The sequence below is a fragment of the Lepidochelys kempii genome, chromosome 7 (assembly GCF_965140285.1).
Source record: "Lepidochelys kempii isolate rLepKem1 chromosome 7, rLepKem1.hap1, whole genome shotgun sequence".
NCBI classification, from domain to species: Eukaryota; Metazoa; Chordata; order Testudines; family Cheloniidae; genus Lepidochelys; species Lepidochelys kempii.
In genome coordinates this window covers 53,815,670-53,843,210 of record NC_136386.1, presented here as the reverse complement: position 1 = coordinate 53,843,210, position 27,541 = coordinate 53,815,670, and the positions used below count along the sequence as shown (strand labels likewise).

The following is a 27,541-nucleotide window of genomic DNA, read 5'->3' as shown; positions in this document are numbered from 1 at the left end:
GGAGTGCTGAGGTGCACTCTTTTCCTTTCCCTCCTCTCCCTTATGCTGGTGCTATCTGAGACCCCTTTGCTTGGTGCCATCTACTATTAATAACCACTGGATGCCTGCGTGAGCAGCCTCCAGGAGTCAAATTCACAGCACTCTGCATCAGCACTTTGTCCTGTGCAGGTCCTGGCTGAGAACGGGTGCCCTAGATCAGCAGGGACTGAGAGCGGAGGGACACGGAGAAAGCAGCCCACCACCATCTCACTGCTGTGGGGCCGGGGCAGAAGGGTTGTATGTTTGTCTGAGCCTGGAACAGTGAGCAGAGGTGAGTCCCCCTTGCTGCAGAATAGACCCAGAGGACGGGGAGTGCTTGCAATGGAGCTAGAGACTAGGGACCAGCCTCAAACTGCAGTGAGAACCAGAAAACTAACTTTGAAATGTTTGCAGAAGTGAATAGCGGGTTTGGTGGGAAGGAATTGTGCCAAGGATAGAGCAATCCTGAGGGTAATGTCCTCTTGCGGCTTTGATCCTGTACCTGGCATGGCTGGCAGAAGGGTAACCAAAATCCTGCCAGCCTCTCTCTTTGTCTGGGGTCACTGAATGCTGCCTGCTCTTGACGTAGCCCTAGGATCATAGAACGCTGCAGGATCCCTGTCCTGCCTGGAATCATGCAAAACTGCAGGCTGTCCCATCTCCCCAGAATGCAGGTTCCCCTGGCCCTCACTCTGCCTGGGATCAATGAAGGATTACAGACCAGTGCAGGCTCCCCCCTCTGCCTCCCTGGGATCAGTGCGTCATAGGGCACAGCCCCCTAATGGGGACATCCCTCCCCACGTGCTGCAGAGAGTTCACAATTCAGTCAGGGAGAAGTTTTCCCTCCATTTTTTCCACATTTCTGACCTATCAATTGTGCCCCCTAGAGAATCCCAGCCCCCACCATGTGTCCTGGCAACATTGCCCCATCCTGTCAAGCAGTACCCTCCCTCTTTTATATAGCCAAACAGATGGCCAGCTGCTCAGAGGAGAAGGCATGCAGCGTGCTTTATTGGTGCACCTGCTGACACTTGATTTGGGATATACCACGTCTGGCACTTTTACGATGTGAACTTCATAGAGCTCATACCAAGCCCAACAGAAAATAAACTGTGGAAATCAAGAAGAAAATCTGGCCCAGCAGAATGCCTGCTGAATTGATTGGACCTGATCTGGTCTGGCTGAAATAAAAGTGAAGACATACTGAAAAATATCTGGAGAACAAAATGTCACATTTGCAGCTGAGACCTTGCACAGATTGACAGGGCCATTTTTTTAAAAAACAGTTCAATTCAGTGCCTGCAGTTCTGTACCCATAATTAAAGATGCAAAATGGTAGGGACCAATGATGGGATTTAGATGTCTAGCTAGCTGATTGGTCCTGAAATTTGAAGTTGAAGTCAATGGAGCTACTCCAATTTACACTAGCTGAGGATTTGGACCTTAAATGTTGTTGTTTGCATAACTATGAGGGTGAAATTGGAGGCTGGATTGTGGCCCCGTTAAAACCGTGCTCCTTAACTTCGATGCTGGATTGTGAGAGAATGTCTGGAATCGATTTGCAGAACGCTGTTGCTTTCCTCTCTCAACCTTGCAATGCAGACCTCTCAACCTACCCAGCGAAAAAGGTGAGAGACAAGGTGTGGAATTAAAACCCCCAACAAACGGATGTGTGAAAAGCTGAATAAATAGGACACAAATGCACTTGACTTCAAAGGATTTGGAGGTTTTCCTCTAACCTGATGGCTACTTGCTTCCTTCATAAGAAGGGCCCAACTGGGTCGTACCAATGGTCCATCTAACCCAGTATCCTCATTCTCACAGTGGCCATTGCCAGATGGTTTTGGTAATTGGGGATTTAGGGACACCTGCAGCATGGGTTGCGTTCCTGACCTTCTTGGCTAATAGTCATTGATGGAGCTATTGTTCAGCCCTTCAGGAGTAAATCATCTACAGTTATAAGGGTCTTTTTTGCTTGTCTTGCTACTTGCTCAGTTTTTGAGGGGCTGTTCCAATGTTGATAGGATTAGCCCATGTCACACAATTCAAGCTTGTCGGACATGCAAATGTCCCAAAGTATCTCCTGGGCAGACAACATCATTACAGTCAGATGATGATCTATCACAACCAAATGATATTTGCATAGTGGTGTTAAGTTGTGATGGAGTGACCTTACATACAGTAGGACATTTTGGAACAGACTCATGGTAGAATGAGAGAGTTGCAGCCTGGTGTCCATTAGCACTGTGAAACCGTAATGTTGCATGATGGTGGGGTTCTGTGGTGTGGCAATAGTATGTTGTAACATGGTGATGTCAACCTTTCAGGGCGTTTACATGTGTCACCACAAAGCTGACATCAGCACTTCCTGATGAGAGAACTTTGTCTTGGGAGATTAAGTTTGCGGGCAGCTACTTTGTAGATGAAGGATGGGTAGGGTTGCCATCTGTCCGGGTTTTACTGGACCGTCCAATTTTTGGCTTCTGTGTCCGGCTGCCACTTAGCGTTGCCAGGTGTCTGGTTTTCGACTGGAAAGTCCAGTCAAAAATGAGACCTGGCAACCCTAAATAGTACCAGAACCAAAAGTCCAGTTACTGCAGGGCAGGGGGAGGTGCTGGGTCATTAACCCATATCAGCCCCGCTCAGCCTGGGCCACCTCCTACCTGCAGGCAGGCTCCTTGAGACGATCCAGTGAGCGATGGGGGTGAGGGGAGAGGAGAAAGTGATGGGGGCAGGGCTTTGGGAGGAAGAGACAGAGTAGGGGTGGGGCCTTAGGGGTAGAGGCGGAGAAGGGACTGGGGCCTGGGGGAAGAGGAGGGGCAGAGCTTAGGGGGAAGAGGTGGAGAAGGGGCATGGCCTTGCGGGTAGAGGTGGAGAAGGAGATGGGCCTTGGAGGAAGAGGTAGGGTAGGGAGAAGAGGCGGGGCAGGGGGCGGGGCCTTGAGTGTCTGGTTACCAGAATTTAGAAAGGTGGCAACCCTAAATATGGGGGGGAATTCAGGTGAGAAATGAAGGGTTATGTACCATATCAAAAAGGAGATGCAGGAAACTAGTTTCCGTTCTCTCACTACAGTTTTCAAGTGTTTCACTCTCCCAACTCTTTGTCTCTCTAAATTGAAGCAGAGAATCCTTTGTGGTAATGCCCCTTGCAGGAACGCCAGCTCCCATCAAGACGAAAAAGTCCACTAAACTCATTGGGGAACTAACTCGTAAAGGTAAGAAGTATGCACACAACTCCCAGAAATCCCTGGTGGTACATGGCTCAGTCTACATCGGGGTGGGCAAACTATTTGGCCCAAGGGCCACATCTGGGTATGGAAATTGTATGGTGAGCCATGAATGCTCATGAAATTGGAGTTGGGGTGCAGGAGGGGGTGAGGGCTCCAGTGTGGGGCCAGAAAGGAGGAGTTCAGGGTGCGGGAGGGGGCTCCGGGCTGGGGCAGGAGGTTGGTGTGTATGTGGGGGTGGTGAGGGCTCTGGCTGGGAGTGCAGGCTCTGGGGTGCGGCTGGGGATGAGGGGTTTGGGTGCAGGAGGGGTGCGGAGGGCAGGAGGGGGATCAGAGCTGGGGCAGGGGGTCGGGGTGCAGAAGGCGGTCAGGGTGCAGGCTCTGGACGGCACTTACCTCAAGCAGCTCCCGGAAGCAGCGGCATGTCCCTTCTCCGGCTCCTACACGGAGGCGTGGCCAGACGGCTCTGTGCACCACCCCATCTGCAGGTGCTGCCCCATCCTCAGGCACTGCACATCTGCAGGTGCCACCCCTGCAACTCCCATTGACCGTGGTTCCTGGCCAATGGGAGCTGCAGGGGCGGTGCCTGCAGATAGGGGCAGCATGCAGAGTTCTCTTGCTGCCTCTACATTTAGGAGCTGGAGGGGGAACATGCTGCTGCTTCCAGGAGCTGCGCAGAGCCACGGCATGAGCAGAGCGGGATAAGCCCCAGAACCCCATTCCCCAGCTGGAGCGCCGGAGCGGGGCAAGCCCCCGACCCACTCCCCGGCAGGAGCACGAGGGCTGGATTAAAATATCTGACAGGCCAGACATGCCTTGCGGGCTGTAGTTTGCTCACCCCTGGTCTACATACAGCTACACAGAGCAGGGTACATGAGTGGAGCTGGGTGAAACATTTTGACTGAAACCTTGTGAATTTGTATTGGTGTCACTGAATTGTTAGACTTAAAAAAAAAGTTCAAACACTTCATTTCCACATTTTTGAAAAATGTTTACGATTTTGATTAAAAATGGCTTTTTCTTTAGAAATTCCCTTCAATTAAAAAAATGTAAAATAATTTTAAAATGCTTGATATCAAAATGAAATGTTTCATTTTGGTTCAAACAATGTTTTGTTCGACCTAAAATGAATTTTTTTTCGATTTGACAAAAATTTGGAAAAATGTCAGTTTTGTATTGACCCAAAATTTGATTTTTTGGATTTGCCAGAGAACCAGACAGTCAGTTCTTCACACAGCTCTGTCGAGGAGCCCATCTCCAAGACACTGGGGTGTGTGAATGTGCTGGGCTGGCTAGTGCTGTTACACCTGTGGGCAGATGGAGTCACCCCACTCAGTGATTATCAATTCCAAACGATTCCCATTGTTTGTTGTATCCCATGGTTTCCAGCGCACTTACTGGCGGTCTCTATTTGGTGCTGTGCAGGTCTAAATTAGTTATTTGGAGAAGGAGCCAGGTTGGCAGGCAATGGCAAGGGAAAGGTCCTGGAAGCATTAAATGTGTTCAGAGAAATCAGGAGGAGTCTATAATGTACCTATCCATTCTCTGATGGTAACATCCGAACACGAGGCACAGTACACATACCGCCAATCGGCAAGGTCTTTCAGATAACATCGCACACCAGCATATGTGGTTGGCTAGTGTTGGCTCACAGGGATTTAGTTTGCTAACATTCCCCACACAGGAGTGGTATAAACACACTGGGCCAAACTTTGTTCTTGGTTGCACTGGTGTAAATCCATTGATTACAGGGGGTTACTTCAGATTTACACTGGGATAACTGAGCACAGAATTTGGCCCTGAATATATATGTCCGTGCTCCGGTGCCTTTAACAAGCTACGCACCAGCATGGATCTATCATTACCTCCATCCCTAATTTATTTTCCTTCTTAAACAGCAACCCCTTGATTGTCACTCACTAGTCAATGGGCCAAGTTCTCCCAATGGGATTGCAACTGACAGGAGAATTCAACCCTATGTGTCCTTCCACTGCAGTGCTAGGGACACATTTCCTTCAGCAGCGGATGTTTGTATTGGAGGGGGTGATTTGTACACTGCTGTGATACTCCTTTTTCTCTCCCTTTAAATGTAGGGATGAGGAGATTTCCAGAGGTGCTGCAAAGAAGTAAAAAGCTAAATGTTATTCCCTTCCCAAATCGCCAAGAGGGGCCTCAGGAATCTGCTCTGCTCAGGAGAGTGGGGATAGGGGCACCTTTATGTAGGTTTTTAGGTTTGCCCCCAAGCCAACAGGAATTGCTAAAACCCTGTCTTCACATCAACAGGCAAATATAACTCCAATATTCTGTAGAAAGTCTCTTCCCTCTGGAAATAACGCTATGTGGAACTGGGTAGCTGAAGAGAGAGTTCCTCCAGAGATTTTGCCCATGTGACCAGCTGGGCTGGGGAGGGGAGGGAAACAGTCTCTGCCAACAAGAAGGGCTGTTGTTTCAAACAGGTCAGTGCTCACTAGGGAACTTTTAGTGCATGGTAACAGGGTTCACATGGCCACTTAGTAGACCCTAACATTATTGCTGCACTTTTATTGCACTGGAAATATCAGGCCATTTGAATTCCCTGTTTTTGCTAGACTACTCATTGGAGGCCCAGTGGTGCTTGTGATATCATAAGAGACTGGAAGTAAATGAGAGGGGAAGGGGTTTGCAATCAGAGGGATAGATCCTTGTTTCCAGCTGAGCTGCTTGTAGTGTAGGACCTAACATGAAGAGAAAGGTGGCTATATGCCACCACTACGGCCCTGCCACCCACTCACCATGTTCCAGAGGTTGTTTTTGGCAGACTTATATTTAACTCAAAGCTCTAACACACACTTGAGAAGCTCTCTCAGTGAAAGATTTGGGATCTATGTCACTTCAGCTGAAGACTAAGAAAATCCCCACTCCCCTGCACTCTGGTCCCCCCAGGAGTCTTCTAGCAAAAACAGGGGAGGCAAATCTTGCTCTTCCTCGTGTTTCTAGGGTAAAAAAACAAGCAGCAGCAACAAGATCATAAAGAAGCAGAAAAGAGCACAGACACTCCTCCTCACTTTATAGATTCCTTTTAAGATTCCACCACAGAATTTCAAGGAATGGAAGGAAACATTTCTTCAGTGGCTTTGGTGAGGTTTCTGGTGGCCTCACCAGATTTGTGGCCCGAGGGACTGTCAGTCAGGATGATCACAATATCTTGACCAACTGCTAAATATGGCAGAGGTTCACTGCATTACACCAAACCTCTGAAATTAAATCCATGGGGGTGTTTTCCATGCACACAGCCAAATTAAACCTCAGCCATTTGTATGGCTGTCTGGTAGGGCTTAATCCAATGGTTCCAGATGTTGTCTTTGCTTGTTGCTTGCCAGTGCTGCTAGGTGAGTGATTTCCAGCTGAGCTGACCGTAGAGCAGTGGAGTGTAGAAAGGTGACCAGACAGGCCACTGGGGCAGTGTGGGACAGCAGTGGGAGGACTGCTTGCACTGACTCATGTACCTCACAAGTGGGATGTGTCCATGTTAACACTGCCCTGATGTAACTCCCACTCATGCAGATGCACTTTAGATTGGAACTAGGGTAAATTCCATTCATGGCTATCCAGAGGATTGTGTGTATAGAAGGATAATTCCATCAGTGGAATGTTTCTAATGCAGACGAGGCCTTGCTGCTGTGGAGGGCCTGGTGTTTTGGAAGAAGGAGGAGGCAGCCTGGGACACAGAGCTTTCTAAGATGCAACTTCTGGTATCTTTTCCAGTCATGCCACAAGAAGGGTCCAAGCTGAACTTGGGGAAGAAGATCAGCATCCCCAGGGATGTGATGCTAGAAGAGCTCTCACTCCTCACCAACAAAGGATCCAAGATGTTCAAACTACGCCAGTTGAGGGTGGAGAAATTCATTTATGAGAATCACCCCGACATCTTCACTGACAGTTCCGTGGTAGGTCATAGAATGCAACCAAGTTGCATGGCTCCACTCTCACCACAGGCTAGGGGGATATTCCTTGGGTGGGGGAGAGGCCCAAGATTGTGAATGAATATACAGACTGAACTTCCTTTTTGCACTAGCATTGGGTTCCTTCAGGGCACTTTTGGGCTCCGTTGATGGAGCAATGTCAGGAAAGCTGAACACTTTGTGTTGTGTTGATGTACAAAGCTAGAAAAAAGAAAAGGAGTACTAGTGGCACCTTAGAGACTAACAAATTTTCATGAAGTTGATAGATTTCCACTCCATACGGCTAAATTCAGTATCCACAAAAAGAAAAGGAGTACTTGTTTTTGCAGATACAGACTAACACGGCTGCTACTCTGAAACCTGTCATAAAGCTAGAAAAGTGCATGACAATTTACCTGTTATTATAATAACAATATTTCCCTTCTCGCACAGGTGGTGGGGGGGCAAATGATTCATTCAGACCTGAGGTCAGCTCACCTGGGCTCTCTTCCGTTTTTACTGTGGGACGTGGTATTTTCCCTTCTTGGTGTAGGCCTCAGTTCAGTTTTGAGAGAAGGTCCATGAAGTAAAATTGAGACAGAGGCCTCCAGCAGCTGATATTGCACTTTGGTTTGTTTGCTAGGAACCCATTAGTAGAACTGTAAAGGAAAGAATGTTTGATTTTTGCTATTGTCCTGTGCTGGCCTTTATAGTGCATAAAGTCAGGCTTATGCATTTTTTCCTCCCTCCCCTACCTCCAAAAAATTAATTCTGCTTGTTGTTTAACCTTAGAATCAGGGCTGGTCTTCCCTGTTTTTCTTGGAAAACCAATTTGAGGATTGGAGTGGGAGCTTTCTCAGCACTCATACAAAGTAACGTGGATATTGAACTTTTCAGAGAAAGAGCTTTTCTCCCAGGCGGTTGCCAGCAGTTTGAGTTAAACAAACAGAAGAGATCTCATAATTTTAAACACTGTGACTCAACATCTCCTCTCCTCTTCTGTCTGCTGTTTAAGCTTCCATCTCTTGGCATGCCATAATCCCACTTATCCTCCCGTCCAGGGGAATTCAAGGCTTCCTATTTCTAATACAAGAGTCAAGCTGAAAAAATGTTCTACAAAAGAAAAACTTTGAGGCCTTCTTCACGATTAAAGCAGCAAATAAGGGATTTTTCCCCCTTTGCAGTTCACCTTTAACAAGTACAATTTGGGAAGCCGGGTGTGAAGAAGGCATAAGAAAGGCTGGGTTGGAGGAGGAAAATGCCATCAAAATAAGAAGGGGCAGTACTGAGGGGAGGTCTTAGGGAGAGCCCAGGGCTGATATTCAGGATATGTGGGTTGTATTTCTAGTCCTGTGTCCCCTTGGGCATGTCTCCATCTCTGATTGTTCATCTGTACAGTTATGTTATGTGGCCTATCCCTCCCAGAGTGTTGGGTCATTAGTGTCAGTGCTTTGAAGTTCTTGGATGGAAGGTGCTGGAGAGGTATGCAGCATTGTTATAAATAGTCAGCAGCCCAGGAACGATGTTGAGGAAGAGGGTGAAAAGGACACAGTTAAACCGATAACCTTAAACAGGTTACTGTGGCTTCCAAACCCTTTCTCCACCTGCGGAGTTTATGCACCTACAGCTCACCTAAGGTTGCAGCAGGGATTGTAGACATGGGAAAAGCTCAGAGATCCCCAAAATACCTGAGGCCCAAGTTCATGTGTCAGCCTCTGAGGCCGTAGTGAGGATCCAGAAATGACATCTTTTATGTGAGTTCAGAAGGTTTGTGAAGGGTTTATGGGAGAGCTGACTTTGGGGGCATATGAGGCCAAGGCCAGATTTTCAAAAGTTGGGGTGTCCAATTTGAGGAATGCAAAGTGAACGAACTGTGGCACTTTAAGCAGCTCAAGTTGGGCAGCAAGAAACTGAGGCACCAAAAAGTAGAACCTATTTTTGGAAATGTGGGTCTCTGAGCTTGGCGTTGCCAGAGACTGGGGGAATGATTCTATCCCAGAGTTGGGAGGAATTTACATTGTTTTTTATTCATTAAATACTAAGCTTCACTCCACAGTGCTCTGGCAATGGATCCCAACCGTTTTCCCATGGTGAGAAAGGAATCTGGCCAGGATAGTCATTCACTATCATGCAGTGTCTTCCTGAAGAGGGTGAAATCTTTCAGAGTGACATTGGAAGATGCTCTGCCTTGGGGAAGGGTATTTGGGGTTTAAAAAAGTCCTTAGCAAGCCTGGAATTTCCTGCATGGCCTGCCGTGGTGAACAATGAGGGTAGCAGGTTGATGAAGCATCTCCAAACAGGAGTTGCTGTTTCCTATTTTAAAATCCTGCGTGCCTCCTTTTCAGATCTGCCTTTTTCAAAACAAGAACAAATTACAATTGTCCAGTGTCTTTGGCCTGCAGGGTTCAGTCTGCCCTACTAGCCTCTCTCAGGACTAGATTGACAGGATCAGGAACAAAACTTACCGTCTGATGGCTACTCGGTGAACTATGTGAAATGAGTCCGTTGCGCTCAGTCCATTGCCCTTATTATTATGTATTTATTGTATTGTGGTAGCATCTAGGAGCCCCAGTCATAGACTAGAATCCCACTGTGCTAGGTGCTGTACAAATACTTAGTCCTGCCGTGAGTTCAAGGGACTGGACTAGATGACCTCTCCAGGTCCGTTCCAGTCCTATGATTCTATGAAACACAGGAGAAAAAGATGATCCCTGCCCCAAGGAGTTTACAAGCTAAGCATAAGACAGAGAGGGAGCACAAGGAAACAATGGGACAGTACTGGCTGGAATAATAGGCAGTGGTCTCAGCACACCAGCAACCTATCCCTTGTCAAGTTTTTTGTAGGCCTCACAGCAAAGGAGAATTCTGAGCAGAGATTTGGAGGAGGACAATGAGGTATGTTTGTGGATGTTTACAGGGAGCACCGCCCAAGTGTGTGGGGCAGCAGGGGAGAATACACTAACGTGTTTGAAAATGTGGCAATTGGGCAATGGAAGTTGGCATCATGGACTGATTGAAGGTTAGCGTCAACAGCTCTATGGCAAATGAGAGATTATAGGTAGGGTGAGGATTTGCCATGAAGGACCTGGAAAAAGTGAAGAAAAGCAACTTATATTTGCTGCAATGGAGAAGGAGGAGACAGCAGAAGAATGCAGGGAGAGGCTTGATATGGTCAGAGTGACAGGCTAGGAAAGTGATCTTAGCAGCAGCATCCTGATCAGATACGAGCGGGGCAAGATTGTATTTGTCAGGGCCAGAGAGAAGGATGGTGCTGTAGTTGAGATGAGATGATGAGACCCTGGCTGAGAGTTTCAGCTGTGTGGATGGACAGGAAAGGTCACATCTTGGAGATGTGATGCAGAAAGAATCAGCGAGATTTAGAGCTGGCCTGGAGGTGAAGACCTAGAGAGGGGCCCCAGCAGAAGCTGATGCCCAGGTTATGGGTCTGAGCGTCTGGCAGGATGGTGGTGGTGTCTACAGTGTTGGAGAAAGGAGCTTGTGGAGAGAGCTTGGGGGAGGAGGAGATTCGGAGCTCTGTTTTAGCCATGTTGAGCTTGGACGGATCGTTAACAAGGAGCTGTCACAGAGACAGGCTGAAATTTTGTCTTGAAAAGAAGGAGACAAGTTTGGAGTGAGTAAATGTCCTCATCTCAAAAACTATCACCACAGCTGGCCCTAATTAGCACCTCTGCTGGCAGCCTGAGCAGAGACCAGAGGCCGACTGGGCCACAGAGCCTGAACTATCTTCTTCCCAGAGCCAGTTTCTCTGGAGCAGGGGGTCAATATAAAGGGCAGCTGCCAGTGCCATCTCTATGCTGTGGACTGATTCTTATCTCTAGGACTGTCAATACAGCACCTGTCACTTGCACCAAATTCAAAATCTTTTTCTGACCCTAAGATTCCCTGTTCCCTGCCATCCCTTCCTTCCTTCATCTCCATTGCATGGAAGGACCTGGAAAGAGAACCTCTAACGGGGGGAAATAAGAGAGGAAGCTTGGGGTTTTATTTAGCAGAGGAGTAGAGCATTTCTATTGCTACTTTCAACTGCTCTCCTCTTACCATTCATGTTAGTGTCCCCTAGATCCTAGAATAAAACAATTATGGAAGTGGAGAAGCCCAAAACTGGGTAGATGGTTGTATGTGGTTGCGAATAAAATGAGTTTGGTAAGTTCTCAGCCAAGCCAGCAAGGTAGAGCTAGTGCAACTCCCCCTGTCTGGCAGTGGGTATTTAAAAGCAGTCTTTAGCACTGAATGGGCAATGGCAAGAAATCTCTGAGAGCTGAGGCCAGGGTGGTCTTTTCAGATCAGAGGGAGGGCCCAGTTGTGAAGCACAATGGGGGGAGCAGGGACTGAGGCACTAGACCATCAGTCTAGCTTCTGCTGTGGAAGAGAGCAAACAGCTACAGCCCCCAAGCTGTGCTAGGTGCTGCACACAAGACAGAGGAAGACATGGCCCCACCAGGCTAACCATTGAAACTGCCAGATATGACATGAGGGAGGAGTGGCAGGAAGGAGGGGATGGGATGGGATGGGACGAGGGTTCCAGCAATACAATCAAGGGGCTACATCAATACAATTAAAGGCACAACTCAGTGGCTCCCTTGGTCTGTCAATGTATCTAGAGAAAGGTGGATGGAGATAAATAGAGATAAGGGTACATGTTAAACAGCAGCAATATCTTTATATCTTGAAGGCCTGCTCTGCTCTGAGCATCAAAGCCTTTGAACAGAGGTTGGGAATGACCATCAGTGGAGATACTAAAATCTGAGACTTGATACCTGTCTGTCAGAGATACTCCTGGGATGAAACTGATCATGGAAAGTCAGTCCTGTCCTGATGGAGCAGGGTTGGATTAGAAGATCTGCTGGACATCTCTTCCACCCCAAACGAGTCTCTGAATGACTGTGGAGACTGATAAACCCCTTGCTCCAGGACAGGTGACATGTGGGGTGGGGGATAATGGGGAGGAAACCAGAGTCTCCTCTCAGTAGCTTTGGGGTCTGTCACAGGATGTCTCTTTATATGAAGTGGGGACAGCTCCCCTGTGTCATGACTGGTGCATCCTTGGTTGAGCTGATTAATAGGCCATGGTGGCATCTGGGGCTAATAAATGAGAGGAAAGAGAGCTGTGAGAATGGAGGAGGGTCTTGGAGGAGTTCTCTGGGGAAAGCTGAAAGCAGGAGAGCAGTGGAGGGGCTAAACCTGCTGAGCTGGAGAGCCAGTGCCAGCAGGCTGAAAAGAGCTAGGCCGGGGTATAGCTATATTTGAGCTGGAAGGTGTAATTTCCAGCTCAAGGAGCTCTGATCAAGCTAGTGCACTAAAAATAGCATGTAGCCACGGTGGCACAGGAGGTGGGAGGAGCTACCTGCCTGAGTACCTGCCTATCTCAGACAGGGCGTACTTGCCACACTAGTCCCTCATGCAGCTGTGGCTACACTCTGTCAGTGCATTAACTCAGTAAGAGCTAGCACGGGCATGTCTCTGCGAGCTGGGAATGATCAGTTGGAATGACGTAGGAGAGTGTCCAGCAAAACAGAAGGGGCCAGAGTGGGTAACCTCATCCACCCTTCTCTGGCCCTGCTGTCCAAGATAACGCGTGTCTCCAGCAGTGCAACACACAAACCATCGTTCACAGCACTGCCCTCGGGAACAACCTTTTTGGAACCAGCCACAAGCTACCCGTCCAGCACAAATCCGCCCTCCTCTCCAGCCCTGCAGTAGTACATTGGTGGGCATAATCCATGTCATGTGAACAGCTCATTAACAACAAAACTAAGAAAAAAAGCCAGTGATACTCAGTGGGTTGCTTGGCTGATTTTGTCTCCTGTTGCCACCTATGATTTTGTTGCTCTCCTGCAGGGCTCAGGACAAGGCTGGAGTCCATCTTCCCTACCCACAGGACCATGCTGCCTCCCACGGGAGAGTGCAGTTATTTTAATAAATTAGCATGAGATACCTGACTATCTGGGACTATCATTCCCCTCTCCTCATACAAGCACATGGCAAAACTCAGCCCTGGTGTAAGTGGTGCTGCTCCAATGGAGGATTTGCTGATACCTCCCTGCACTCTCTCTCTCTCAGCAAAAATGTGTTGCCTGCTCACTTTCTCCCTCTTGCTGTTCCATGCCTGTCTGTTTGAACTTTAAATCCCCATGGCCCAGAATAAAGGACCATATAGTTGGCTGCTCCAGTAACTTCAGAAGTGTTATTAACAACACAGACATCAAGTATTTGGGAACGTCTTCATCAGGGAGGTGGAAATAGAAACACATTTTGTGCTCTCAGTCATTCCTTTTAGGGCACAGCAAGGCACCATCACAGAGCTCACAGTGTCCCTTTCCAGGCACTCCCTCTGTGACATCAGGGCGTTGAGATGCTCAGATTGGGGGGGGATCATTTTTCACCAGCCGTTTCTCCTAAGGCACATATAGCAGTGCTGGAGGATTAGGAATGGATCCTGGGCAGGCGCTCATTAGACTCTTGGCCGGGAAAAAGGTTTCACAGACATACAAGTTCCGGTTGTTTACGAATCCTGAGGCCTCTAGGGTCCCAGGGGCACCCTCTAGGGTCCAAGCACAAGCAGCAGTTGTTCTCTGGTTAAAATATTTTGTAATGAATTCAGGGCTGCTATATGGACAGCCCACAGTGCAGTGCTGAGCTGGCAGAAGCAGAGCAAACTTCCCTATACCTCCTAGGGCAGTCGGTGTCACCCATTCGCTCCTTTGCCTCTCTGCCATAACTGCTAACAAGGGGGCCAATTAATACTGATCCTGGAGGTGCTTTTTGTGATGTGGACATGAACTGGGGTCATTAAACTCCTTTCATGCTGGTCCCCTAGCGTATAACTACACTGCAGCCTCCCAGCCCAGGCAGACAGACATGTGCTAGGTCCACATTAGCTAACATGCTAAATGTAGCAGTGCCGACAACATGGCACGAGCTAGTCACTCGAGTGCAGACCCAGGGGGCTGAGCTGGCTTGGAGTCAGGCAGGTAGCCAATGTCCACATTGCTATGTTACTCCACTTGCTCAAGCAGAGCTAGCCAGCTCCGTCTACCTGGGCTAGGAGGCATGCTCAAGCTGCATGTAGATGCACCCTAAATGGCCTCCAGGTGGTAGCAGCTTTTAGTTTACATTCAAGCTGGTAACCTTCAGGTGAAAGGTTAGCCACCCAGCTCCTGAGACAGCCCACTGGTAGCCACATTTCCCTTTAAACACCTTTACCTCTGGCATGTAACAAGCAACAGAGACACAACTTCCCTCTCCCAACTTTGACCAGGTACAGTCTCCTGCTTGGGACTCTCCTTCAGGGGCTGCTGTCTGTTATAGAAAACTTCAGGCTGAGGCTACCTTTCTTCACTTGTTGCACAAGGAGGGATGAATGACACAAGACCTACCAGGACACCGGGCCCACTCTGGATACAGGAACTAGAAAGGTTCTGCAAGAACAATTCTCTTTTCTATATGGCCTTTCCCATGAGCAGGGCTCCCTCCGGAGTAGCTGGCCCACCAGCACTTTTGGTGGAAAGAAGTTTTTAAGTGATAGATGCAGTGCCATGTGTTAGTGCTTTGAGACGACCTCCCGCCCTCCTCCCAAAACACCCCTTTATTTCAGTCTGCCTTTATACAGCTGTGCAGTTCCCCATGTATATCCAAACAGACAGCCTCACCATCCTCTGTGTACAGCCCCAGATAGAAGAGAAGGGACCTCCATGATCACAGTTCTCTCCATCCCCAGTGTTTTCTGACATTCAGGGGAACCTAATCCTCCCTGTTCCTAAAATGGGAAGCCCATTCAGGCGGGGGCAGGAGAGATGTTCCCAAAGACTGCCAGTGGCACCAGTTCCATTTGTTTAGCTTGCTGATGGCTGGATGCCCGGACTGCAGCTTGGATGACCCGCTGTAAAGCTCTGGACGATGTCACTGAGGCATGGAGTGGAGGGTTGATAATGCCGCATTGAGCCTTGTGGGGTTTGCACTTCTTCTCATCTATTTTTAGCTGAACGAACAGCTGGCCTTGGAAGCCTGATACAGCCTGGAAAGCTTCTCTTTGCTAAACTGCACTAGGTATAAGAGACATGAAGAATCCTTAACCCTTTAAAGAGTCATGGGATTCATACGTTTTATATGTGATACCTGTGTCTGTGTGCAGACTGTAATATTCCAAAGGAGCCACTTTCTTTTAGCTCTTATGTGCTCTTATGTGTCAAGATATGATCTCACATACATTCAATATGTAAAACATGTTATGTACATGGTACTGCTATATATGTCACTTAAATTTTTATTCCACATAGGTATTTGCTGAAATCGTGTTGAGGGAAGATGGGGGCACTGCCGTGTCTGGCACCATACCCTTCCCATACTGGGGATCCCATCCCACAATGGGCCATGTGCCCTCTTCCCGAAAAGAAGTCAATGGGCATTAAATGTGCTCAGTGCTTTGCAGAATCAAGCCAATATTAGGTGGAACAGAACCTGCTTTTAGGTAATAAGAGACTGTATTTGCTAGCCCTTGCTAGGGAGGGCAGAGGACCTGAACAGCAAAACCAGCTTTGTCTTTTAGATGAATGCAGGTTTCTTCCTCACCATGCTGTCTGGCTAGAGCTGGTTTGCTAATATCCACTAGGCTTATAATAAAAGCTTTTGCATTCCCGTACTTTCATCTTGCACATGCAGTGGGTCTCATGGAAGCCTTGGGTGTTCTCACAAGCTGCCATGCCTCCAAGTTTTCACAACCTTCATAGAATCATAGAAAAGTAGGACTGGAAGGGTCCTTGCTTCTCCTTGTGGCTCATCTGGGGAATCAGCTCTGCCACTTGGTCGGATGCCCCTTCCTGTGATTACTCAATCCATCATTCCACTCACACACTCACTCACTCCATGGCCTCTCATGCACCAGAAGCGGCAGTGCTTTCCTCTTCATAGCTTAGCCCTCAGACTAGGTTACATTAACATTCTCCCCCCTTCCAGGATATCACAAGTCCTTTGAGGCAAACTGTCCCAGGCACTCCGCTTCCCACTGTCTGGTCTGTGCCACTCTCAGTGGCTGGGAGGGGAACCTGGGTCCGCCCTCTACACCGGTTCCAGTCCAGGGACCTTCAACCCAGCAGCTTGGGTCTTTTACTCTCCCAGCCCTTACTGCTCTTTCCCTGGACTGCTTCCTAGTCTCTCTTTGCAGCTTCCTGCTCTTCCTCCTTGTATTGGGGAATGCCACTGCAGGTTTCCTCCCCCAACCTCCAACTTCCTTTCTTTATAGACCTTGTCCAGCTCCTGCCCCCAGCCGGACTTCATCAGCAGTTAGGCCCTAGCACTTCCTAGGTTTCCTCTAGGTACAGACTAAGGTTAATTGGCCTCATTTACCCTTTCTGGCCTTGTGTGGGGTGGCCACCACATCACAGAGCTCGAGAAGTCATCAAATCCAGCCCCCTGCACTGAGGCAGGACCAAGTAAACCTAGACCATCCCTGATCGGTGTCTGTCCAACCTGTTCTTAAACACTTCCAGTGATGGGGATTCCACAATCTTCCTTGGAAGCCTATTCCAGTATTTAACTATCCTTATTGTTAGAAAGCTTTTCCCAATGTCTAACCGAAATCTCCCTTGCTGCAGATTAAGCCCATTGCTTCTTGTCCTACATTCAGTGCACACAGTGAACAATTTGATCACTGTCCCCTTTATAACCACCCTTATCATATTTGAAGACTATCAGTTTACCCCCTTCAGTCTTCTTTTGTCAAGACTAAGCCTGCTCAGTTTTTTAAGGCTTTTCTCAGACATCAGGTTTCCTAAACCTTTCATCATTTTCATTGCTCTCCTCTGGACTCTCTCCAATTTGTCCACATCTTTCCTAAAGTGTGGCACTCAGAAATGGACACAGCACTCCGCCTGAGGCCTCACCAATGTTGGGTAGAGCGGGACAATTACCTCCTGTCTTACATGTTAGGGGGCTTATTCCTTCACCTACTTACTTCCCTGGTCCTTCTCGCATGAACAGAGAGCAACAATACCCGAAGTCCAAAGGTGCAAACAATTCAATGTTTATTGGGGTGAACTTCCAGCAAGCATGATTCCAGTTTCCTTCCTTAGTGTCCTCCTTCCCAGCTCTGACACCACAGAGCCTTAGACCTGTGTCCCTGTTCCCATTCCTACCCTTAGCCAAACATGATCCCAACTTCCTTACTCCCATTCCCTGTTCCCATTTCCCCCTTTAGCAAAACATGATTCCAATTTTCTTACCCCCATTCCCTGTTCCCATCTCCCCCTTTAGCAAAACATGATTCCAATTTTCTTACCCCCATTCCCTGTTCCCATTTCACACACCCACATGCCCACCCCCACCCACACCCCAGTCACTTCCTCATTGACTACAGATTATATAGTAAAACTTGAGTTCTGCTTAGCTATACCTTAACCAATCATTTTCCTGAAATTTAACTAACCAATCCTAACATATTGTAACATGATTATGTAACCAATTATATCCCACCACCTGAATTAGTTTACACCCAGCAAAATTAATTATACAGCAGACAGGAACAATCACAGAACCAGACAGAGATTATACAGACAAACAATAGCAAAGTGGGAACTACAATGACAAAACAATACAGAAGTGAGGATTTCACATCCCAGCTATTGATAAGTGAGTTCTTGCCAGACAGGATGCTATCAAACTAAGTTTCCTTTTACATTTTCTAGGCACTTCCCTTTCTCTGGAGGTGATAGGAATACAATCCTGTCCTGATAGTGCCTAACAGCCCAATAGCACCTTATTTCAATGTGACTAGTTTGGAATGTGAGGATGTGACCGTTCGCTTCCCAGCTTATGGCTGCCTCTGCTGCTTAGCCAAAGGCCTTAGCCTAAGAACAGGGCCTCAAACTGTCACAGTAAGAGAAGGCCCTTACACCAGCAGACAGTGATTTTGATTCTTTCTTTTATACCTCTATCACTAGCCAAGTGATAAGAATACACCTAAATTCTTAGAGTACAGGCCTTTGCAGACAGGCCTGAATATCTATATCCTAACATTACATACAACACTCCTGTTAATATGCCCCAGAATATTAGCCTTTTTTTGCAACTGTTTCACATTATTGACTGATATTCAATTTGTGATCCACTATAATCCCAAGATCCTTTTCAGCAGTATGACCACCTAGCCAGTTTTCATTTCGTAGCTGTGTATTTGATTTTTCCTTAAGTGAAATACTTTGCACTTGTCTTTATTGATTTTCATCTTATTTATTTCAACCAATTCTATAATTTTTCAAGATTGTTTTGAATTCTAATCCTGTCCTCCAAAGTGCTGCAACCCCTCCCAGCTTGGTGTCATCTGCAAGTTTTATAAGCGGACTCTCCACTACATTATCCAAGTCATTAATAAAAATATTGAATAGTACCAGAGCCAGGACTGACCCCTGTGGGATGCCACTAGTTATGCCCTCCCAGTTTAACAATGAACCATTGCTAATTACTCTTTGAGTATAGTCTTTTAATCAGTATTGCACCTACCTTATAGTAATTTAATCTAGTGTGCACTGACAGTCATGTGAAACTGTCAAAAGCCTTAGTAAAATGAAGATATATCATGCCTACTGCTTCCCCTCTTCACTAGGCCAGTCACCCTGTTAAAGAAGAGCCATATAGAGCTGCCTGTAAAGAAGAACAAATGCACCAGTGGCCAGGGGAGCAGTTTCATGTTGTCACAAGTCCTGGTATCCCAGCATACTTAGCCCCCACAGTGGGCTATTGACTCAGTTCTCATTTACCTTACCTTGCCATGCTAGCACATTCCTGCCATGAAGCACTCCCTACTATTCCAGTCCTGTCCACCTCAGCTTAGCCAGTGCACCTCATTTCTGACCTGTACCTCCTCCTGTTATTCCAGTCCTGCCACCGTCCCAGCTCTACTGGTGCACCTCACTCCTGACGCAGCAATTTTAGTTCAGAGTACCTGCACAGATCTGCTAATGTGCCTCATTCCTCCCCTCCAGTACCCCCTGCTCTTCCACACCCTGGCCTCTAAAGTAGCCCTGCCAGTGCAACTCAAAAAATGACCTTCAGCATCCCCTGCTATTCCATGCCTGCTCCTATACTGGATACAGGGAAGCTTCCATGCTACATGCTTCTAGTGTTTTTTTGTAATTTGGACAGATGTCCAGTAGTAACTAGGAGGAGACCCATCAAACTCCCTTTGAGTTCCACACCAGGGAAATGTCAATGGAATATGGCCAGTAACAATAACTTCTGCCCTTTGTTCTCTCACTCCAGGATCACTTTCAGAAGTTCATCCCAGCTGTTGGAGGACATTATGAAGGAGAAGCTCATGGTTACTTGCACAGTGGTGGGCGGATGGTCGGTGGAGTAACTGCAGGGCAGTATGGATCTAGTAAGCTGCACTATCCCCCTGCCCCTCCTCCTAAGCCTGGGAGCAAAGGCAGTGCTGGGGGCACTGAAGCTGATTGTGCCGGGGGCTCAGCCGGCAGTGGGGAAGGAATGGATGGTGGAGGAAGTGACACTGCTGGAAAAGGCAAGTATCTCTCTACACACTAAGAGTGAGGATGGGGTAAATGTCAGAATTTGGCCCATTATCATTGTTAGGGATGGGTGTAGCTAAAAGAAAAGATGTGAGCTGAACCCTTCCAAACCCAATTCCTTCTCAAAGTTTTGAAAAGTTGGGTTGACTTTTGTTTCAATGTTTTGCTCACCTCTGCCTGGTGTTGGAAAGACACAGAAATATAAAAATTCTATCAGAATGTATCTGTCCTAGCTAAACCAAAGAAGGTGTGAAAAACCTGGTAAGGAACCTTGATCTCCTAAGGTTGGTACAGCATATGCTTATCTTACATATTGTCCATTATGGGGTTTTACACCTTCTTCAGAAACATCCATCATTGGCCACTGTTACAGATAGATGCTGGTCTGGTTGTACCATTGGTTGGATCTGGTATGTCTCTTTCTACCCATATGTGCCTATATGTTTGCTTTGTTTTGGGATGAAAGAATTCAGCTAAATGCAGAGAATTTTCAGATAAACATCAGGACTGAACCATCAAATCTTTTGAGGGTCACTCATCACTAATTACTATTCTGCTGAGGCAATCAAAATTCATTCAATATTTTTATTGACTTTTAATGATGTGTGTATAATACCGTCCACCTACTTCAGTCCTTGGTTAATTTGATCCTCCATTTACTTTGGCCAGAAACCTCTGGAACTAAATCCCTTGTATTAAATCAACTCAGCCTCCTTTCTTCATTGTGACAGGTTTCAGAGTAACAGCCGTGTTAGTCTGTATTCGCAAAAAGAAAAGGAGTACTTGTGGCACCTTAGAGACTAACCAATTTATTTGAGCATAATAAATAATAATAAATTGGTTAGTCTCTAAGGTGCCACAAGTACTCCTTTTCTTTCTTCATTGTGATTACTTTACATAGGTGATACTGGATAATAATTCAATCTCTGGCTATAGAATGTTGCCATTTAGGCTGATCCTAAGGGATACGGATGATAGCTTTGTCCAATTCCCATTAATCTCTTAGATGGCTTAGATCTCAGCCTTAATTAATGAGGAAGAATCCACATTTGGAATTAGATCAGAACCAGCCTTAGCAGTTCCAGGTGGGCCCCTCTTCATCACTGCGAACATGTGTGTCATTGTCACATTACTGGGCAGGGGCTGAGAGGGGATGTACGCCAACCCTCTGGCTCCTGCTGCAGAGGTGGAGGCCCATTATTTCTTTCTTTCACCCCTACTGTTCTGTTGCCTTCTAAACTGCTTTACTGACCCCAGGGTCTTCACAAGGAAAAGGGCTAGAAAATAACTTACTTATGAGGGTAGGGAGTTAAATGAAAGCTGAGATTCCTCTTTATGTTTATAATTCCCTCAAAGCAAGGCAGGACCACAAAGAGGTTTTTGGTGGCCTGGGGCAAAATGTGAAATGGAAGCCCCCCACCCTTTCAAAAAACTACCACTGCAGGGAAGTCTTGGGGGAGAGAGTGGAAGGGGGACTGAACAGAAAGCCTACCTCGCACTTGCCCTGCAGCGGCGGCTCCTTTGTCCTGCGCCCGACTTCCTGCTCCAGGTGTTATGACCTGGCACACGGGGTCACAGAGCCACTCACTCAAATTGGGCCTGGCTGCCCCTCAGTCATGACGGAAGAGCAGCTGGGCCAAATCTGAGTGGCACTGTGACCTCATTCACCAAGTCGCAACACCACTTGAACTGGGGGCCGTCTCAAATAGGTGGTCTGGGGCAAACTGCCTCTTTTGGACCCCCTCTGGGAGGCCCTGAAGCTGTAGGCTTCGGGCTGTGGGTTTGGCAAGGCCTAAAGGCTGGCTCTGAATGAGAGAGAAAATAAGCAAGCCCAAAGAAGATGGATATAATGGAAAAAAAGAATATAAAAGCTGTGCTATTCAGACTTTGCTGTTGACATTATAAGCACTGCTGTTTTCGGTGCAAGCTGCAGTAGACACCCTGATGGTGGGAGGAATAACACAGTGCACTTCAGTCTGATCTGATCCAAATCATTACTATTATAAAAATAGTTCTTTGTATGGCTAAGGTGCTTGTCTTCTAAGAATCTTAAAGAGACATACAAAGCACTGTTGAATTAACACTGCTGGTAGGTAGGTGTCATTGTGCTCATCTGAGTAAACTACGGCACACAGAGTGAAAGTAACTTGTCTAAGGTTACCCACTAAGTTAATGGTTGACCCGGAACTAGAACCTAGAAGTTGTGACTCCCAGGCCGCTGATTTAACCCCTAGGAAATGCAGCTCTGTTGTCCCCAGGATGTGAATTTGCACAGGGAGACCCCAACAGAAGTCTCTAGGCCGTTCAGCCGTTCTTAGGAGTTTAGAAAAATAATAATGTCTGAAGCAGGCAGTCCAGTGACAATGTACCCCACAAGAGTGTAATTGGATGGTCTGTTCATGTCACTGGTGCACCCCGATAAAAACACCAACTTATAAAAAGTACTGACCCATGCAGAGGGATGTGGCCAAATCAGACATGTTCAAGAAGAGGTTAGTTGGGAAGTTGTTAGGAGGGACAACGCTGAGTTGCAAAGATCCTGAAGTTCAAAGACATTAGTGTCTGGGATTTGGGTTTGGCCCATTATATAGAGAAGAACTAGGTACAAAGTTTGGCTCTAGGACCAAACTTCCCCATCTTTGATGGTGTTCAGACCCAGGGTTTGTTTGGGCCTCATGTAATGCTGATGGAATTTACACACCCATATCCCAAATAAGGGAGGAAGTGGTTAATTCAGGCAGTAGGCAGCATTTCAGCTTTTATAAAGGCTTCCCCCTCAGATAGGAAAGGGCTGGCTGATAGACAGATAGACCTTGCTGGGAATAGAACCTGAACAGACAGCTGGGACTTTGGGGAATGTAGCACTCTTTCTGCCTGCCCCAAAAGAGAAATCTGCCTGAACCTGGGGCAGGTTGAAGCAAACCATACCTGTGATCTTACTGGGGTTTATGTTTGGGCTACACTAGGCCAGGGGCGGCAGGTTTGTATAATTTTTGGTGGTGCCCAGAATGGGTTCAAGTCCCACCCCCGCCCCCACACCTGCCTAAGGCTCTTGGAGGGAGTTTGGGTGCGGGAGGGGTGCAGCTCTAGGAGGGAGTTTGGGTACTGGTTACGGGCTCTGGGATGGGGCAGGGGTGCAGGTCGGGGTGTGGGATGCAGGCTCTGGGAGGAAGCTTGGGTGCAGGAGAGGGTTTGGGGTGGGGGCTCTGGGCTGGAGCAGGGGATTGGGGTATGGGAGAGGGTGAGGGGTGTGGTGCTTATCTCAGGCGGCTCCCGAAAGTGACCCGCACACCCCTCTGGCAGCGGCTCCTAGGCAGGGGGTATCTCCGTGCGCTGCTGTCCCCAGGCACTGCCCCCACAGCTCCCATTGGCTGCAGTTCCTGGCCAATGGGAGCTGCGGAGTCAGTGCTCAGGGCAGGGGCAGCACGTGGAGACACCCCCCCAGGGTCAAAGGGATGTGCCAGCCGCTTCCAGGAGTAGTGCGGAGCGAGGGCAGGCAGGAAGCCGCCTTAGCCCCACTGTGCTGCTGGTGGTGGCGGCTAGGGGTCCCCAGGCCCTTTTAAATCACCCACGGGTGGCAGGTGGGGCCAGGAGACGCTCTGGGAGAGGCACGCGGGGCAGCAGGTGAGGCCCGGGGAGAGACCCAGCCCGGAATATTGGTGGAGCTGGGCCTCCAGGCCCTGAATATTCCTGGAGCACGGGCACCACGGGCCCATATAACTTGCTGCCCCTGCACTAGGTTGTTTATTATAAATGTCTCTTTACCAAGATTAATCTGACAGGAGTCTGACATAGCTTCTTAAAGGTGTGGGAATGGCTGGGCAGCAGCTACCCCAAGCTGGAACTTCCACATTCTGGGTGAAATCCTGGCCCCATTCCAATCAATGGCAAAACTCCAGTGGGTCCAGGATTTCACCCTCCATCTCTAGTCATCCATCGGAATAACGTAGGAGAGCGTCTGGCAAAACAGGAGAGCAGTGGAGAGGCTAAGCCTGCTGAGCTGGAGAACCAGTGCCAGCAGGCTGAAAAGAACTAGGCCGGGGTATAGCTATATTTGAGCTGGAAGGTGTAATTTCCAGCTCAAGGAGTTCTGATCAAACTAGTGCACTAAAAATAGCATATAGCCACGGTGGCACAGGAGGTGGGAGGAGCTACCTGCCTAAGTACCTGCCTATCTCAGACAGGATGTACTTGCCACACTAGCCCTTCATGCAGCTGTGGCTACACTCTGTCAGTGCATTAACTTAGTTATAGCTAGCACGGGCATGTCTCTGTGAGCTGGGAATGATCAGTTGGAATGACGTAGGAGAGTGTCCGGCAAAACAGAAGGGACCAGAGTGGGTAACCTCATCCACCCTTCTCTGGCCCTGCTGTCCAAGATAATGTGTGTCTCCAGCAGTGCAACACACAAACCATCGTTCACAGCCTCAGGAACAACGCTTTTGTAACCGCCAGCTTCCACAAGCTACCCATCCAGCACAAATCCACCCTCCTCTCCAGCCCTGCAGTAGTACACTGGTGGGCATAATCCATGTCATGTGAACAGTTCAATAACAACAAAACTAGGAAAAAAAAGCCAGTGATACTCCGCGGGTTGCTTGGCTGATTTTGTCTCCTGTTGCCACCTATGATTTTGTTGCTCTCCTGCAGGGCTCTGGACAAGGCTGGAGTCCATCTTCCACGTCATGTCTTCTGTAGTGGGAGAAGCCCACTCTTGTGGATGATGCAAGGCCATGCCATGGGCCTGACTGCCTTAAAAAAGTTAACTTCCCAACATGTGCTCTGATGAAGCCCCATAGAACAGTGCCTCTCAAACTGTGGTCCATGGAACATCATTATGAATGGGAAAGGAAGTGGTCCATGAGATAATCTCTCTTAAGATGTAGTCCATCCTGTGAAAAAGTTTGAGAACCCTGCCATAGATCCTAGCTCTTAATTTGTGACTCACAGGTTCAGCTGACAAAATTGAGTGGCTTTTAAGTTTGATGCCTAGGATATGGAAAGTGCATTTGTTCTGTGCAAATCTCACTTGATCAAAATGCTCTTCTCTTCTCTGTTTGTGTCCAGGTGAAAAGTCAGGAGGTGGGAAAAAAGTCTCTGTCTTTAAGACCTATATCTCTCCATGGGAGCGAGCTATGGGCATCAGCCCTCAGGAGAAAAGTCAATTCACCATTGACTTGTTGTCATATGGTCCCAAAGCTGAACTCCCCCATTACAAATCTTTTAACAGGTGAGGCCACTTGGAGGTGTAATGCAGGGTACATGAGCTGTCAGAGAATTCTGGATGCGGCCACTGCTCCTTTAACAGTGTCAATGGGTTTTTCACACATGCCATGTTGCAGCCTCTTGCAAGGCTAATTGCTGGAAGCCTACAAAGGGGAGAGAAGTTTTAGTACTAGAGACAACAAATGGGGATTCTTCTTTAGAAGGCTTTGTTCTGGGAGCAGAGGTCCTTAATTCTATTCCACCTTCCCCAGAGTACATTACACATGGTTTAGCTGGTAACTGCAGTGTCTCTAGTCATGTCTGAATCCATGGATTTATTACCATAATCACCTGTAGAGCTTCGCAAAAATGGCTCTTCTAGACTTGGGTCCCAAATATCCACAGTACTGCAGTTGAGAACCGGGCCCTTGTTGCTCCTTCTTATGAGCAAAAAGTGTATTACAGATATTTCTAGCACAGCAGCAGCTTTAGCTGGGGATTGGTCCTGCTTTGAGCAGGGGCTTGGACTAGATGACCTCCTGAGGTCCCTTCCAACCCCGATATTCTATGATTCTATGATTCCAGTGCATTTCTAGATTTTAATCACCCCATTCCCCATTCAAGTTGCTGAGGAAGTATGTGTTGACTAATCTTCAGTTGCAGAATAAAACAGAGGCTCAAGGAGGATTAGAACCCAGGGCTCACCTGACTCCACGTCTTTGGTAGAGCTGATGTACCATTGCACCTGAGGGAATTCTGCACCACTGCACAATGCAGAATTTTGCAGAAATTAATGTTGTGCATGCAGAATTTCTTTTCCCCCACAGAAATAGGCTGCAGTGCTGCTAGCCGCCACTAGTGACTGCTGGACCCAGCAGAGCCCAGCTCACACATAGAAGACAGTGCTGGGGGGAGGGGGAGGGAACTAGAGGGTTCCTGGCAGCTGCAGTTTCCAGCATGCCCTGGGGGAAGGAGAGGGAAGTGTGCAGGAAACTCCGTGCAAGCCTGAGACCGAGCATCAGGCTGTTTCTCCTTCTGGATCCCTTGGCTCTGGGAGGGTAGGGGGGCAGGTGTCTAGGCAAGGAGGGTCCCTGCGGCTGGGCTCTGGGAGGGAAGGGGGCAGGTGTCTGGGCTGGGGGGGGCCCACAGCTGGGCTCTGTGGGGGGAGTAGTTGTGACTGCCTGGTCCCCCAGCTGGGCTCAGGGGGCGGGGGGAGAGAAGGGGGCAGAGAAACAGGAACCGGGTTGTCATAGGGATTTCTTTAACTCTGCTCCTGTGGGAATTTTTATATGTGTCTGTATTGTTAGAGACATACTTGCTGACAGGTATTTTGAAATGAATTACCAAAATAATTGAAACTGGCGTGATTATGTAGTGTTATTTTGACAAAATTTGCAGAATTTTAAAATATTATGCACAGAATTTTAATTTTTTTGGTGCAGAATTTTTAAATTTTTGGCACATAATGCCCCCGGGAGTATACCATGCAGCCTCCTTTTTGTAAGTTTATGGAGCCACTAGCAGCTGGGCAGAGGTTGGCCTGGTGTGCTGCTAGAACAGTAGGGGGGGAAAGTATAGGAAAAGAACTAGCAAGCACCTTTTTTTAATACTGAAGGCACTGGAGAGGTGTATGTGTATGGTAGAAGTAGTTTTTGATGTTTGGTAGATTTTGTTGGCGAGTGACTCCTGCAGCTTGTGACTCTTCTCTCTCTACTGGAGCCTTCAACTCTTCAATGATAAACATTAGAAATGACAGGTTTCAGAGTAGCAGCCGTGTTAGTCTGTATTCGCAAAAAGAAAAGGAGTACTTGTGGCACTTTAGAGACTAGCCAATTTATTTGAGCATAAGCTTTCGTGAGCTATGCATCCGATGAAGTGAACTGTAGCTCACGAAAGCTTATGCTCAAATAAATTGGCTAGTCTCTAAGGTGCCACAAGTCCTCCTTTTCTTTTTATTAGAAATGACAATAACTTTTTCTTTTCTAAACCACATTGTTTACAAATGTGCTGCTTGCTGACTCCATTTGTCACCCTGTTCCAGGACTGCCATGCCTTATGGTGGGTACGAGAAGGCACGCAAGCTGATGACCTTCCAGATGCCTGAGTTTGATGTTGGTCCTTTAGTGCCAGAACCCATCATTGTCTATAATCAAGAGATCAATACTAGACCCTCCTTCAACAGGACCCCAATTCCCTGGCAGGCGTCAGGAGAACCCACGGAGTACAACATCGAGATCAAAGTGCCGATGGACGGTGAAACAGAAGAACTATAAATCCCACTCTCTTCTTTCCTTCCTCCTTTGCTCTCAACCCCTCACACTTGCAAGTCTATTGTGGGGAGCTGAGAAATGCACCTGCAGTCCCAGGGATCCTTCCTTCTCTTTGTCTTTAGGGCAGACAAGTTCCCAGTAGGTTCTAAGCTGATCTTTGCTGTGGTGTTCATCCATATCAGAAGCAGACAGAGGGAAAGCACTGAAAAAGAGCAAGAGTGAGTGAGCAAGAGAGATGGCTTATCTTTGTACCCACCAAGGCGAGAAAAGACAAAATTATGGCCTATGTTTAATGACACTGCATGTTGCCTGGCTGCTCCATATTGAACCTGTCCCGTCACTTGTTAACAATCAATAAAGCAC

The 27,541-nt window shown here is 47.7% G+C and overlaps 1 protein-coding gene across 1 annotated transcript; it reads left to right on the top strand.

Moving 5' to 3' along the window:
- Positions 1–203: 203 nt before the first annotated feature.
- On the top strand, positions 204–27,541 carry MYOZ1 (myozenin 1). The gene is made up of 6 exons (XM_073354752.1): positions 204–310; positions 3,138–3,232; positions 6,989–7,170; positions 19,438–19,696; positions 24,771–24,933; positions 26,950–27,541. Exons 2-6 carry the CDS (start codon positions 3,157–3,159, stop codon positions 27,179–27,181), a joined length of 912 nt encoding a protein of 303 aa, XP_073210853.1. The 5' UTR covers positions 204–310; positions 3,138–3,156; the 3' UTR covers positions 27,182–27,541.